At 32.0% G+C, this 16,585-nt stretch overlaps 2 protein-coding genes across 2 annotated transcripts; both read right to left on the bottom strand.

Annotated features, from left to right (window-relative positions):
- Window positions 1–3,953: 3,953 nt before the first annotated feature.
- Window positions 3,954–4,688, bottom strand: LOC114738178 (FAS1 domain-containing protein SELMODRAFT_448915-like). Its single transcript, XM_028926199.1, has one exon. It carries the CDS (start codon window positions 4,686–4,688, stop codon window positions 3,954–3,956), a length of 735 nt encoding a protein of 244 aa, XP_028782032.1.
- Window positions 4,689–6,924: 2,236 nt separating this feature from the next.
- LOC114738186 (lysine-specific demethylase JMJ18) lies at window positions 6,925–14,862 on the bottom strand. The gene is made up of 14 exons (XM_028926207.1): window positions 14,609–14,862; window positions 14,372–14,455; window positions 12,892–12,969; window positions 12,279–12,791; window positions 11,971–12,192; window positions 11,449–11,610; window positions 10,153–10,521; window positions 9,701–9,994; window positions 9,409–9,429; window positions 9,222–9,292; window positions 8,927–9,108; window positions 8,720–8,823; window positions 7,695–7,892; window positions 6,925–7,341 (listed from the first exon to the last, which is right to left on the bottom strand). The coding sequence occupies exons 2-14, from the start codon at window positions 14,411–14,413 to the stop codon at window positions 7,012–7,014; spliced, it is 2,586 nt and encodes an 861-aa protein (XP_028782040.1). The 5' UTR covers window positions 14,414–14,455; window positions 14,609–14,862; the 3' UTR covers window positions 6,925–7,011.
- Between the last annotated feature and the right edge of the window lie 1,723 nt (window positions 14,863–16,585).

Genomic DNA, 16,585 nt, shown 5'->3' with positions numbered 1-16,585 from the left:
GTATTAGAAAATTGCAGTAAAATAATTTATTAACATTATATTTTTTTTTCAAGAAAGACCAATAATTTCATTCATAATGAGACTTAAATAATATTACAAATTTTGGCTAAAGTATGCATTTATCTTTTAAGTTTATATCAACTTTTAGTTTAATTTTTATTTTTAAAAATATATTTTTAGTCCTTTAGACTTAATTAATTTTATTATATAAAGTGTTGATTCTGTCATTCTAACATATTACTTCCGGTCCTAATTATAAAACCTTGTAATATAAAATCCTTTTTTTAAACCCTCAGAGTACGTATTTATAAGCGTTATGGTTCAAACAAATCATGAAAACAAACCCTTGAATTTAAAACTTTAACATAATTATTGGGGTTATTATTTACTGTTTAAATTCCAGAATTTTTGCTTAACATGTCCGCAATTTATATGCAATTTACAAATATAAATTTAGAAATATTTAAAAATAAATCTTTACTTTTATCAACAATTTATATGCAATTTAATAATGATGAAACAAACAATTTTCTTAGCTTACTTTTGTAATCGAAAAATATATAATTAACATCAAAATTTTATATTCAATATTTTTAAAATAATAATTATTTTAATGATTAGCATTATTATTAAATTTTATACTCAATCTAATATGAATAATTAAAAAGCCGATCCCCTGGTCAAAAAAAAAAGCCTATCATTAGAAAAGTTAAAAAGTTACAAATTAAAATATTTTTTAAATTACGATTTTTATGAATATTTAAAAATAAATCATATGGAATCGTGTTAGACAATTTAGGCCCTGTTTGGTAGAGCAGTGAAAATCCCCTATAAACATGTTTCACGTAAGTTGAGATAAAACTTCTTTTGCATATTTGCCTCATTTATGCATCCTGTGTTCTCTATGTTGCTCTTACCTTTACATGTCACTCCTCTCTTGATATAAAACACATTTAATTAGATTAAAAAAATTAAATAAATGAGTTATTTATAATAAATATCACATATATTTTTTAAAAATATCATAATCATCCATTTTAATATCTTCACTTCTTCTTCTACTTGATTATCATTAAGAGAGTACCAATAAAGTAATATAAAAAATGATAAATATGAAAAAATATATCTTATATTAAGAATCAAAATTAACTCAATAATTAGATTTTATGTTAAAAATAAAGAAGTATTAGAAAACTGCAGTAAAATAATTTATTAAAATTATATTTTTTTTCAAGAAAGACCAATAATTACATTCATAATGATACTTAAATAATACTACAAATTTTGTTTAAAAGTATGCATTTATCTTTTAAGTTTATATCAAATTTTAGTTTAATTTTGTTATCTTTAGAAATATATTTTTAGTCTTTTAGACTTAATTAATTTTATTACAGAAAATGTTGATTCGTCATCTACTTCTTTTAAAATGATAACTCCGTATCTAATGCTAACATATTATTTTTTAATTTACAAATATAAATTTAGAAATATTTAAAATTAAATCTTTACTTTTATCAACAATTTATATGCAATTTAATAATGATGAAACAAACAATTTTCTTTGCTTACTTTTATAATCGAAAAAATATATAATTAACATCAAAATTTTATATTCAAAGATTTTTAAATTAATAATTATTTTAATGATTACCAGTATTATTAAATTTATACTCAATCTAATATGAATAATTAAAAAGCCGATGACTAAAAAAGTTAAAAGGTTACAAATTAAAATATTTTTTAAATTACTATTTTTATGAATACCCAAAAGTAAATCATACAGAACCGCATTAGACAATTTAGCCATGTGGAATAATTGTCTTTGACGGCACCTTTAATTAGATTCTATTTTAAATATTTTTTTAATTTACATATTTTAAACTAAAAATTAACATGTGAGTATTTAAAAGCTGAATCATCATTTTAAAATTGCTGAGTCAACATTTTTTACTAGTGAGATTTAACAATGTTAAATTTAAAAGACTAAAAATATAGTTTTTAATAAATTGAAATTTGATAAACTTAAAGAATTAAACGTATGCTTTACTCCTGAATTTTCATTTCAGATTTTTAGAGAAATTGTTTTCTCGTATGATGCACGGATCAGCATATTTGATTAGATTTAAAATTTTAATAAATTGTATTATCTAAGACAGCTGAAGATTTACTTATAACAGGAGTATTTTTTAATTCATTTTAATGGAATTTGAATTAGAGATGCAAAATATATAGGGAATAGATGAAAATTTGAAATTATTTATTTATTTCTCCATTTAAGCCTTCCAATTGAATAGATCTCATAATATTATATCTGACTCATTTTCAAATGAATCGGGTATTATAAATTTTTGAGAATATAGTTGATGATTGATTTCAATAACCAACTAGTGAGTATACAACATCTTACCATCCATTCTTTATTATAAGAACCTTCTTAATACTTTATAATATATTATAATTTGTCTAAAGTGTAAAATTTTTACCCTAACCAACTATAAAAATTCATCACTAGTTAACTGAGATTCTTTAACTGATAATTTTTATTCAAGATAATTTGAAGATTTTATAAAAATAACTAATTCAATTATTTTTTTAATGTAAAAAAGTAAGAAAAATTAATTAAAAATATTAACTCCAACTCTCATTTTTTCAAATAAAACTCATTAAAATTTTCAACTCCTTCATTTTCTTCGTACCGAATTGAATTTTAATTTATGTAAAGGTGAAATAGTTATTTAAAATTTATAAAAGAAAATTAGGGGGAGTGTACAAACACATATAACTGGAACACGAATACCTGACACTAGGGTCATAAGTCTTAATCAAGTGTGGTGCAATGATCTATTTGCGATACACATGCTTAAAATACTCCCCACCTTCCCTTTTTATAAGAAACATTTCTCATGTTTCCAAATATAGGAAATAAATTTCTTGTCAGAAATTTTAAACTAATATTTCCATTTTTACTCATTAAAATACGCCATTTATTATGTCTCTCCAAGAATAAAAGCCAAGAATCACAAATGAAAAAGCTAATTAGTAAGCTCCACACCCCCCCCCCTAAAGTAAAGCTCCTTCTAATAATTTTCGTGTAGGTTGAAGCTCGTGTAGGATCAATAAAATTGTTTAGTTGGTATTCACGAGATGTTTCTTTCCAACTGATAGAAGAGACTGCATCTAATAAAATTGTTGTAAAATTTGAAGAAGAGAAGAAATAGAGAACAAAATTCATTTATTTATATATGCGCTTGATAACAACTCAACTGAGTCTGAAAACTTCAGTAAATATTTAGGATTAATAATCTTAACTACATTAGTCTGATATACATGCGAGTAACACTTTTCCAGCAGCCAAGACAAAACCTGCTTGATTGGGAACAAATTTGGTTTCTTTGGACCATAGAGCAGAATTGAAAGAGAGACAATGCATTATATTGTCAAATTCAATAGCTATATTTGGAAGTGAAGAATCTATAAAAATTTCTGATAAATAAAAGAATGAAAAACAATTCACTGTGAACGGATATGATTTTTCTTGTTTTTTTTTCCTATCACTTTTTCGTTTCTGTATTATCCAGACAAAATTTATCGAATTTAGCAAAAGAGCTAATTACAGGGACAGGGAACAGTTTCATTAGAGTATCTTCAAAATAAAATAATAATAATAACAACAACAATTCAATGCCAGTTTATGTGAAATCCATCTTCTCTTTTTTCACTTAACTTTTTTGCGCTTTTGTACAAAACTTTCGCATTGAATGGGAAACAAGAAAGAACTCGATTCAGAAACAATTTCATTATGTTCAATTACGATGAATTGTTTTTTTTTTTTGGGATACATATTGGAATCTATCAAATGCACAAAACAATCATACCTCAAAATTGAGTGATTCCAGAAATGAAGAGCGATAATTCTTTCATTTCTTTTCCTGGATCAAACAGAGCCTCAATCATCAACGAATGAAAGGGATTCTTTGCATCTTGAACGCCAAAACCGCACAAAAGATCAAGAAAACGATGGGCGCTTCGGTGCACGAGCATGCTGCATCCGAAGGATCTCCGATTGCCATAAACGGCGGCGTCAAGATTCCCTCCGGTGGTGACGGCGGTGACGGAAGGACCTCCGACTCCTGGTTACCGGCTGTAGTTTCCGTAGTCGGAGTTGGCAGGAGGGGAAATGAGTAACCGAAAATAGAGTAATCAAGAACCGCTGCGATGCCGTGGACGGAGATGGAATCAGTGTTGTAGAGGTTTGGATGAGTGACCGGAATGTTGTTGAGAGTGAAATTGAAGCGAGAACTGTTGGTAATAACAAGGGACATGGCAGGAAGGAGAGTGGGAAGGCGAGTGTTGGGCTTGAAGAGGAGAAGATCGGAGAATGAGAGTCGCTGAGGGACGATATGGTAAGGGAAGAGAAGCGGATCCATGGCCGGGTGGTTGTCGGAGATGAGATCGCTGCCGTCTTGAGGGACGAAGAGGGTGGCGCTCATCGGGAGCATCAACGGATTGGCCAGGGAGAGAATGGTCACCCAGCTAGTGAAGTCCCCGGCACCGATCAGGGCGTCAATAATGTTGCGGAGCTGCTGCGGGGGCGGAGTCAGCATCGCCGGAACCGGCGGCGGAGGCTGTGCGATTGCAGAGAGTGAGAGGAAGAGGAAGAAGAAGACGAAGATGCAAAGATTTTCCATGCGAAAGAGAAATTCGCAGAGAGAGAACAGTTTTCTTGAATTTCTTTCTCAGAATCTTCCCGCCAATTCTGCCCTGAGCACAACGAACTTTCAGAGTGCCTGTTAATTTTTCCGGCCGGAACTATACTCTCTCTCTCTCTCTCTATATATATATAAGGAAATTCATAAAATATATATTATTTATCAATATATATATATATATATAAAGATCTTAAATTTTAAAATTGAGATTCCTACTACAGGCTTTTGTTTGTTAAAAAAAAAAAAAAATCGAATTCTCTGAATGAGAATTATGTGAAGAATGGTTTTATACGTAAATCATAATAGTTTTTATTAGAATATTTGAAATCTAATTTATTATAATTTGAATGAAATAAAATGAAAAATATAAAAGATCCAACTCTCATTTTCAAAAGTGTACCGGTTTAAACTTAAGAAAATATAAAGCATATTTAAAATTAAGATAATTTAAAATAAAATTGGGTTTGAACTATTTAAATCTCATTAAAAAGATAAACTTGGCACCTTAATTTCTTGAACAGCAAAGGATACAAATATTAATGTGAACTTGGCATAATTAGTGAAAGCATATTTGATTCAGTTTTTAGTCACTTTATTTTACGTCTCTCTAATTTTAAAAAAATACTTCTTTAAAAAATTTTCGTTCTAAGAATCTGATCGGCCAGCTTGAAATTATAATGCTAATACGCATCCTTTATAATAATATTAAATTGTACAGTTTATTAGTAGAAATATCTTCATTTTAAGATCCTAAAATATTTTCTCTTTGATTTAATCTTCAGTTAATGACAAACTGGAAATTGAAAAAAATAAACAATTGGGGGAGAAATACACAATAGATTTAATTTGATATTACTCCTTAAAATTAAATTAAATTAATACTCAATAGTCAATACATGATTATTATTAGGAACAAATTGTAAAAAAAAGACCTTAAAAAAAGAAAAATTACAAATAGGGACCTATTACAATATTAGTATAAGTTTTGTGTTTATATACGTAAAATTTTAATTTTTTCAAATTTTTTTTTTGTACTACTGCCGCCGCAGCGGCCAAATTTATTGCATTAGTTTATTTTTACGGGACTGAACTTTTTTTTTTATTTTTAACATAACGGCAAAACGTGACACCAGCATTGGGTAGGCTCAATATCATTAACATATTCGATTCTTCATATATAATGACAATTCTTCGTACTTTTTTACCTTTAATATAGAACTTAATTATTAAGTTGTTTTTATTCTAAATATAAAACTTATTTTCATTTATCAGTTTTTTCTAAATTATCCTTATGAATACTCCCTCAACCATAATCAAGTAGAAGAGGGAGAGAGGATATTAAGAAAAATAATTATAATGTTTTAGGAAAAACATGTCATATTTTTTTATAATTACCTAACTTATCTAAATTTCTTAATCTAATCAAATTAATTAGAGGCCTTATATTAAGAATTGGAAGAGTATATTATAACATGATTAGATTGTTTCTCAAATGCTTAATTGGCTCTGCATAGAGATCTTTAACACCCTCAGTCCTTCATATATCTTATATATCATATGAAGTTTTTTTTTTTTGGGCCATGAATTTAGTATCATTAGGCCACGAAGTCACAACAAATATATGAAGTTTGATAAATCCATACACTTCTTACTGCTCTCACACTTAATGTAAGATATATTTAACTAATCTGATCAAGTTAAAAAAGTTAGGTAAGTTAGTTAATTATAATAAATATGACATTTTTTCCCTAAAATATTCAAATCATTTTTCATAATAACCCCTTCTTCCTCTTACTTGATTATGATTGAAGGAATATCAACAGAGATAATTTGATAAAAATTAACAAATATAATAAATAAATCTTATATTTAGAATTAAGATCTATTTTACAATTAGGTCTTATATTAAGGACTTTAGAAGTATGATTTATGAACCTTCATATCCATACTAATATAGCAACATAATTAACAGCACCAGCGCCTTTTCTCTGTAGATACAGGAATCTAGACATGCTAATGACATTAAAGAAATACATCTGTAATAGCCCTGAAAAGGAAGAATGCATTTCAAAAGGAAAGTTAGTACTACATATGTAACGGCCTAATAGGTCAATGCCATAGTCCATCTATAATCGGGTTATTGCCAGCGGGTTACAAATAAGCAAAATTTGGTCCCAACCTCACCCAGCAACCTTCTCTTTCATCATGAATCTCTGACCAAAGAATGGACCTAATCAATGGCTAAATGGATTATGACTACCATAAATCAGCAATAATGGAGATCTTATTCCCTGTTCTATATCTACAAGCTTTTCTGGATCTCCTCTATCAGAGCCGCAATTTCCACTCTCCACTGAGTACTTTCTGCATTAGACCCCAGTAACTTCTGCATTGTGATTAACTCATCCAGGTTCGCTTTCTTCAACAATCCTTTGAGCACCAGTATCGTCCCTTCGAACGAGTCACATTTTTCTCCTATAAGTTTATCATCATTTTCATCAGACAGGCTACTCGAACTGCCACGCACAAGCTTGACATCATCACTTGTACTGCTGGAAGATACAGAAGAGATTAATTCCTTGCGGTTCCAGTATTCTCCGCATTGATGACTGGGATCCAGAGCTTCAATACCCTGAAACCGTTTGTCAGCATGAGATGATATCAGTCCATGTTATTAGAGAACTTATTTACCTTTATATCCAAATAAATCAGCTATCTGTAAATGAAACTAAAAGCCATAATAAGCTAAGCTAATCGATTACAACGGCTGTCAGTAAGTAGAGTTCTGAACAATTGAAGTATAATTTTACACTGAGCATACCACTTGGACATAATATTCAATGCTATCAAAGCTCACAGTTTTCAGTTAAGATGCGTACAATTTAATTTGACCACAGTACTACAACATATTATACACCAGTGATAAGTTTCATTTAATTTGTAGAGCAATCTGTTTAAGAAGCATTAGCATGTAAATGCATTTACCTGGATGATCGATGGAGAAAGGAATCCGAACATTTGTAGACCGTTTATGCCTTGCAGAAGCTCCAATGGAGGAAGTTCTAGTTCCCCTAGGCTTCTGCGCCTGATGATCTCACGATTTACTCTCTCCAGAACTGATTCCCAGCACTTCTCTGCTGACATGTTCATGAAACTTTCACTTGGATGTTCTTCCATGCTAACCTGAACAATATTCACACGAGAAAGAAATATGTCAGCTGAAAGGATCGTTGGTACGATTTGTGCTAAAAAGAATGGATTTCCTAACCATTCTAGGCATCATTAGCTTCATTTATTTTTTGTCAGTTCTACAGAATCAGATAATGATGCCTCTGCATAAAATTTTTCCCTTTAGGCTTTTATGAATAAATTATCAGTCAATGGAATCATCTAAAAGGCAAATCTCTAGTTCAGAAAAGATGGAGAAAGTATTAGTACTAACAATTATCTTTAAAAATGTAACACAAGACTTTAAGATAATTGTTAGGACAATTATTTTCAACATTTTCCAGAGCAGACCAAAACAAGAAGAAATTAAGAAAACATCAGCTCAATTCTATAAACAGTCCAAAGGTCAGACCAAAAACCCCTCGGCCAAAATCAGTGGCTGAAACTCAAAGCAAAAGCAAAGGAATCAACTTGCGTCATTATCTGATGCATCAAAGCAAAAGCAAAGTTGTATAAATAAAAGCCTTTCCCCTGAAAAACTCCAGCTATGAATATACTACTCAAACATGCAAGTACAACATCTAAAATGCCTAAGATGCCTTTTGTTCCCAAAACAGAAAGGAAAGAAATTATCTGATGCATCAAGGGAAACATCTATTTGCTGCATTATTTAATCTAACAGTGAACTAAGCCATTAATGATGCATTATACTGATATCAAGACCATGAAAACCCAAAAAATGTTTGTGGGCTGCGGCAATAAGCTAAAAATAACATATATTAAGAAACATCCATTCTGCTTATGATTTCAAGATTTAAACAAGGTCAGGAATGATATGATACCTTGAAAAGAGGTCCAATTAAGCCACCATCAAGAACTTCGGAAACATAGCTACAGATTGTTGATGGATTAAGCATGCTAAAGAACTTGACACGACTCTTGAATCCTTCAAATGATTGCCAAAAGAAGTGAAAAGTCAAATCCCCAAAAATATTAAAATATATACAAATGGCAAATCTAAGCACAGAAAATGACAGTCTACAGCATACCTTTTGGATATATCTTGTGCTTACTGCACCACAGCTTTCCAAGCACAATGGAGCCCAGGCTTACAGGCTCAACAGATGCAGCAAACTTCTGAATTAGAAAGCTCTCGCTTGTCAAAGATGTGCTTTTATTGAAACTGTCCATGTCTACTGCTTCCGTTTTACATTCACTGTTAGGTAGCACTCTCATACCCGATGCATCAACAGATCATCCCCAGGCATCTGGCCACCATCAAATTTACTTGAAGTGCGATGACCCCTAGAACGTGATGGGTAATGCTTCTTAACAGGAGAAAACCTGTCTGATACATTTTCTTCACTATCAAGGACCACATCATCTTGTTCCTTTTGTGACTCTGAGCAACCGAACTTTTCAACACAACCAATACCCTTGTTTGATTTTCTATCAGCAATATGCAGGATGTCACTTTCATTTTGATCAGACATAACATTAAGATTTAAACCCACACAACAATTCCATGAACCCTTAGCTTCATTAGCCATGACTAAACTTTTGACATTAACATTGCCATTATGACTATCTACAATGTTCTGCTGTGGTGCACTTTCCACTTGAGAATCTGACTGGACTAATTCTGAAGAAACATGACTATGAGGATCGTCATTTAGTTTTGACTTCTTGATTCTTGGACAAGAAGACGAACTTTCCACTTCATTGATCTTAGCTTTACACATGTCTCTGTCCACATGTGGCTTACCTAAACAAACGTCCCTAGCATCTACAGAAATCATTCCAGAGGTCCTATTTGCCCAAACCTTGATAGCTTCTAACCCTCCTTCTAATGCTCTAACCAACTCTTTTAGCTCCTCTATAGGATAACGAAATAGAACAAATCTTTCATCATATCCACATGAGCAAAACGAATTTGAGTGTCTTAGACAAGAGTATTTATCAACAGAGCATTGGCAGCCTGAAGCAGAAAGGTGCAAATCATAGAAGCAAGCAAAGCATTCTCTTTCCTTATCCAAATCAAAGTTGATGTCCATTTTCACCAATTTTATGGGAGTCTGCAGACGTTGTATCCGCTCTTCCTCAATCTTTATCCTTGTCTGGAAAATTTAAAAGAAAGACAGATGATAAAGAGACATTTAATCAGCAACTAAAACTAGTAATTTCAATCAATGTCTGCCAGAATATAGAACGGAGTTGCTAAATGAATATTTGGATAAAAGTTTCGTGAAACAAGGGAGACTGCAACAACCATTACCTTAACAGCATTAGTAAGAACACCATCTTTCCCACAGACACTTTTCCATTTCAAATTTTTTTGAGTTTCCTTTCCTTCAAGAAGAACTTCTGCAAGGGCTTGTATGGCTTCCTGAGCTGATCCTAGTAATAGCTTGTCATGTGACAATGATGTTTTACGGCACTGCTGACTATAAAGTTCAACAGCATTCTGGCCATGCAGCAACCAATCTACAGGAGCAACATTCACAGCCTCGGCACAGTTGAAACCACAATTGAAGCCAGCATGGTATGCTCTAGGAAAGGTAATTACAAATTCCCCAGAATGCTGGACAGTGCGAAATATAGGAACTCCTTCAGATTTAAGAATTGAAGGTGATAGTTGAGTGACCTGCCCAAAAGTAAATCATAAGCATTATAATTACAACTAAGTCCCCATGCTTAGAAGCTATCTTGTGCTTAACAAAACTGGAACCTATTGTCATGGAATGGAAAAAAGAACTGGGGAGTTACAAAGATATATTACTGTAGTCATTGTTACTTGTTAGCATTAAAACTGAAATTCAGCCTACAATATATGGGGGTTGAGGTTCTAAGCTCATAAATATGCAACAAATAATCTTCAATAAAACTTGTAATGATAAAATGTCAGTGGCAAGGCTCCCCAGGACAAGAGAAGTGTATAGAAAGAGATCAAATAATACTTAGTATGAAACATAATCAGGTTAGAAGCAAGTTTCAAGTATGGCTTTATGCATAATATACTATGTCAGATATTAATTTATCATAGGGAAGTTTTTCGGTCGTTAATTTCTTAGCCAACACTTCCATAAGATTGTAAAGTGCATTTAAGCTTTCGAGGGAGAATAACTGAAGAAATATACAATCTTATCCGCTTACTATTCAAGACCCTAATTACTACAGCTTCCACTGCATATCTACTTTTACAAATAGAGAACTCTTAATACTGGATTCATCGGTGTGCCAGCCATATATGATAATAAACATGTGGCACTACTTTGAAAACTTTAGAGATTGATCAACTAAACAGTTATATGTGCACGAAGTGGTTCGAGGCTTCCCACAAACAGCATGCGTAAAATACACATTTTGCATCAAACAAGTGCAATACTAATCATGAGGTCCAAATCATGTTGACAACAATTGTGTACTTCTTCCAGACAAAAATACTTCAGAAAAACAGCAGAGAGTAAAACATAGACCACACATCATGTTATATCATGAAAACCACGCAAAACCAGAGAATAAAGGTTCACAACTGAAAACAATGAGGAAAGGACAGCATATAACATAATACCAGTTCATTGAGTAAATTAGGTTGCTCCTCAAATAAATCAGGCATATGCTTTCTCATCGCACCCTCCAAAGACGTAGCATGATTGCCAGGTACTCCATACCATACTTTTGGATCGCCCCAGTGCAAATAATTTAGTGAATAAAGGTGATGATCCTCGACATGCTATTTGAATAAACATAAGATGTAGGTTTAGTAAAGCATAAAGATTTGAGATAAAATGCAAAATTACTCACATCCCTATAGACTGCATTTATGTACTGAGGAATATACAGCATTTGGCATTAGTTAACTTCATGCTTTATGCAGTTAGTAGTGGTCCTTCTAACTTCTCCATTAACGTAGTGATTGATTTGTCCCAGAAAAATCCCATCCAATTTGAATCTTTCTTTCTTTGTTTAATAAGGTTAAGACCTTCTATTAAGTTTTTGATAAAATTACTTAAAACTTCTATGACTCAACTTCTACAGATGAACAGCTATATTTAAAACCCAAGAGTTAGAGTAGAATAATTTCATTGCTTACCCAGCAAAATGATGAAAAACACATCCCAACATATAGCCAAGGCACTAGAACTCCAGAGATATCACTTCCTTCAAAACATAGCACCGAACCTGGCAGCCGTGGGATGTTATTCAGATTCCAGCCAGATAGTGTATACTCATCCAAGTCACTCTTAGTTAGAGAATCAGCCTTTGGAAAACCACTTCCAAGTGCTCCACTTTCCAGGTCAGCTCCGTAGTACACCTACAATATGACATGAAATATGCACTGATCACACATTTATTTGACAATAAAGACAATCAGAGTGGCCTAGAGATAATAATTATTACCTCGACCTCATCAGTTGGTTGCTCAATTATTCTCCAGTATTCACCTTCAATTTCCTTCACAGAGGGCTGCCACCTTTTCTGATATTTATTATCACTAATTTGTCCATCCTCTTTGATATCCTTCTTCCCAAAGTAGCGTTCTTTAAAAAAAGCAGCATATCGTTGAAAGTCTCTGAGTGTGAAGTCTGGTCCTGATTGGAATCCAAATTTTTCATCAGATTCAGAAGCAGCATTAACTTCTGAATCTGGATTGGCAAGTCTCCTGCACATTGCCATTTTTGTGTTCTTTCTACGTTTTCGTTTCCTTCCCCTGCTTTTCTTTCTCATGGGCTCTCTATTCTGAAGCAAGTCAATCTGCTGAATACGGGTGGGAAATTTAGCATTTTCCCAAATATCTTTCTCCTTAAGAGGGCAAGATGGAGTCCAGCAAGGTGGAGGGACTATCCGACATATGCCATGTGGTTCAGCCAGGGGGCGTATCTTTGCTATGTAACCAAGGGTGTCCTCAAACTCCTAATAAGAGGGGTAGAAAATTAAAACTAAATAGAAAGAGAAATAAAAAGCTACAACCATCCAAAGGAATAACTTCAAGATAGCTCATCTTTAAAAGTACCTCAGCAGTTGGATGAAAGACAGGTGCTTCATCAATTACAGGCAAGCATGCTTCATCTGGATCCCATCTGGCTGATATCTGCAACATGAAAATGGTGGTTCAGCATACTGTTTCACGCTTGACTCAACATGGGGTTATATCAAATTATAGTTGACTTGTATCAAATTGAGTGATAAAAACATGAACAAAGACACAAATGTGGAAGCAGTTAATTCTCAGCAGATTCTTCCATAGATGAGCAAGAAAAATAACAAAGTATAGGTCATGGTATGCCAAGCTTCAGGAAACCATTAAATATTTCGTCAACAAAGTAAAGGCAATAAAGATAGTCACGGATGCAAGAAATACAAATGTTGAAACAAACTCCAGAACTTCCACAGTTCCACTAAAGACAGAATATAGACTAGAATGACACACCTATTGCTCATAATCTAAGCATCCAATAGAGTTTTATGCAAGGAAAGAACCTTCCTTTGGCAATAAAAAAGGTTTCGATTCAAAGCTTGGTTCTTGAAGGCCAAACCCTTACACAAGAAGTTCAAGGTATCGAAATCACATATGACAAAAGTATTGGCGTAGTCAACACCAATTAAAAGAACCGCCTATAAGATATGACAATCTCATCTTGAATGAAAATGTAAAATGATAAAATTGGAACAAGGTTGCGTGATAGGAATTGGCTCTTATTGTCCCTCACTCAGGACATATTCAATGATTAAGGTCACCACCCCGATCACATTGGTTTAGACATAAAATATAGAAAAACGCATTTATCATTAAAACAACCATGCTGTGTGCTAGTTTGCTTTTTGTGGACAATGAATCTTCACTGCAGGCAATTTCCCACATTCAAAACAAAGCAAATTTTCATTTATGCCAAATAGTTACTAAATTTATGCTTATGCTTCAGCCATAATACTTTAGCACGTTAACACATTTTTCAACTACTGTACTTTAACACACATAGAGGATTATTGAAGAAATTGGCAATCTAAAGCCATATCTAGGCATATTTTATAAGCTACATACAAAATAGGAGTTACTAACCAGGGAAAAGTTTTGTTCCGTGAAAACACCATGAAACAAAGAATAAACATAGCTCAGAAGGCCAACTTACACAAAAAGTTCAAATTTTGTGGATAAATAATTGATGAACAAATAAACAAAAACATAGTTCTGGAGAGAAGAAGTTTGCACAGACTCTAAACTACTAATTATCATACAACAAAGACTTTACTAGCCAAAATACAATGTTACTATCAGAATGAAGGAAGAGTAACCAAGTAAAACAGCACAAAAATAGCAACGAATTTCAAACAAGATAAAAAGGGATCAGATCTGAAATATTTATGATCCATAACAATACAGAGCATAGAAGATTCTAAAAGAGGAACTAAATGTTCAGGACAAGGTAAAGGGCTCCAAGAACATAAACACACAAGATATTTCTAGGGTTTAAAAAATGAAATAAGAATCCTACCTCCTTGTAAGGAGATTCAGCAGACAATTTCGACTGTTCCATTCAATGCAGAATTATGGGGAAAACCTAGGTGAACAATTATTCCTGCAGAAGGAGAAAACCAATAAAAACAGAGACCCTAAGAGTCACCTCAATAGAGTTCTAATCAATCAAAACCGGAAACAGTTTCAAGAGTATATAAAAACCCATCCCGTAAAAACTTACAAACAAGGGGAAAATGCAGAGAATTTGGCATACCAAATGCAGCAGAAGCTTTTCAGACAGAGTTTGCTTCCCAGGTTCTGAATGGACCCAGAAAAGTTTGCGTACGCAAGAATTAATCAAGAAAGTTCTCATGCATATCAGAACAGTAAAGACCCAATGCAAATTTAATTGCCTGTATTCATATCTAACAAACCCCCAATTCCTCACAAATTCCAAAACTGTAAATTTCCAGGAACATCGAAACCAAACGCTGAAAAAATTTGCAGAATTGAGACAAGGATAATAAACGGAAACAGGAATTTGACTTAGTAAAAAAGTTAAAATGTCTGGACAGGTGGAACGAGAAACAAATATAATTAGTCGGAAATAATGGGAAGGATATCAGTTGAAAACAAAACCAATAAATCATATTATAATTAATAATTAATAATAATAACCATTTTAGAGCGACTAGGATTCTCCGTTAAGAGACGCGGTGGTGCACTTTATTATATTTTATTTGCTTTCTATTTTAGAAATTTTTGTTCCTGACATGAACAGTTACATAGAGGCTGGAAGAAAAATCAACGAAAGGCAAAAGATAAGCATAAATAATAAAATCTCTGTAAATAAGATGAAATTCGAGAGAGAGAGAGAGAGAGAGAGAGAGAGAGAGAGAGTCATCACGAACCCGCTAAACGCACGCGGTATTAACATCCACAGAGAGGCGTTAACGCGCTGAACCTATTGGGCTTCTTTGGAGTTTGGACCGTACCTTGTAAGATTCGGTCGCTATATATTTTAAAAAATAATTTAAAAAAGACTTCCCGATATTTACAAAAAATCTAATAGTTATAATCTATATATCTATTATAAAAATAAGATATATATATTTCAACAAAATTTATTTGTCTCTTGTAGACAAGTATTACATAAAAAATTGAAAAATGAAATATATGCTATGGACTTGTAGTAAAGTAAGATTATTTTATATGAATTTAATATTTAATTTTGCTGTAGAAGATAGTGGATAAAATTAATTTTGATAACTAGCTATTTCGATTTAGAAAATAATTACAGGAACACAATGATGCTTTTTTAAGAAAATTAATATTTTAAAAAAATAAGGATGCTACCACTATTTTGATTTTTAATTACATAAATTACTTTTTCTTTCCACATCAAAATTTTTTTTAACTGCACATCAAATCAAATCGAATCCCTCTTTAAAAAATCTTAAAGGATCATTACTCAGGCTAAATCTAGTACATTTTTTAAAAAATTAAACATTTTTAATAGATTATAAGTCGCAAACATGATGTTTTATTAATTATTTATACAAGTTCACAATAATAAAATAAGATAATTATTCAAAAATAAATATAATTAAATAAAGTTAATTTAACAAATAAAATAGTGCCATCACGAGGCCGGTCCCTAACAAAAACTGATGGGTATCATGCTAAATATTTCAATATAACTATTTTTTATTTTATAAAGCAAAATGGGCATAAAATTTAAAGGATAATAAATTAAGAAAAGACAAACCGCTTTTACAAGTAAGTTGAATTCTTACTCTGTTTGAACTCCTTCTCAGAACTGAAATAATTACTTTTTAAGCCATACATTTGACTTGGATAGTGAAAATCCTTATTTATCCCTTCCACTTTTACGCTGCTTGTTTCCTCACTTATCTTTGTGTGCTACCCAACAAGTTTAAACTTTAAACAAATAACTTTAGTTTATTCATTATTTCATCAAAAATATAATAGGATCAAAATTAGATGACATAAAGTGTACAAATTATTTACACATTATTCATCGTCTAAGGGGATTATTTGCGTAAAAGAATTAATTTTAAGCAATTATGTAATACCCATAAATTTATACCAAAAAAATGTCAAACGCCATATGTTTTTCAAACGTACAAAAATACAAATGAAATACAAAATCATAGCAAAAATGACACAATTGCTAAAATAAAATGACATCTGTTACTTTTGCACCTTCGAAAAACATATAGTGTTTGGT

Source organism: Neltuma alba, unplaced genomic scaffold (genome assembly GCF_004799145.2).
Source record: "Neltuma alba isolate B1F8T4 unplaced genomic scaffold, ASM479914v2 tig00013555_pilon, whole genome shotgun sequence".
NCBI lineage: Eukaryota > Viridiplantae > Streptophyta > Magnoliopsida > Fabales > Fabaceae > Neltuma > Neltuma alba.
Note: the sequence above shows the minus strand (reverse complement) of the source record. Positions and strands in the feature narration are given on the sequence as shown.

Bases quoted from the DNA above. Each gene is read 5' to 3' on its own strand.
- LOC114738178 (XM_028926199.1), bottom strand. From the start codon at position 4,688: ATGGAAAATCTTTGCATCTTCGTCTTCTTCTTCCTCTTCCTCTCACTC.
- LOC114738186 (XM_028926207.1), bottom strand. From the start codon at position 14,413: ATGGAACAGTCGAAATTGTCTGCTGAATCTCCTTACAAGGAG. The intron at 9,293-9,408 runs GTTCATGGAATT...TGTGTTGAAAAG, and splicing joins CATGGCTAATGAAGCTAAGG to TTCGGTTGCTCAGAGTCACA. The intron at 9,109-9,221 runs GTTTTCTCCTGT...ATCGGGTATGAG, and splicing joins GAAGAAAATGTATCAGACAG to AGTGCTACCTAACAGTGAAT.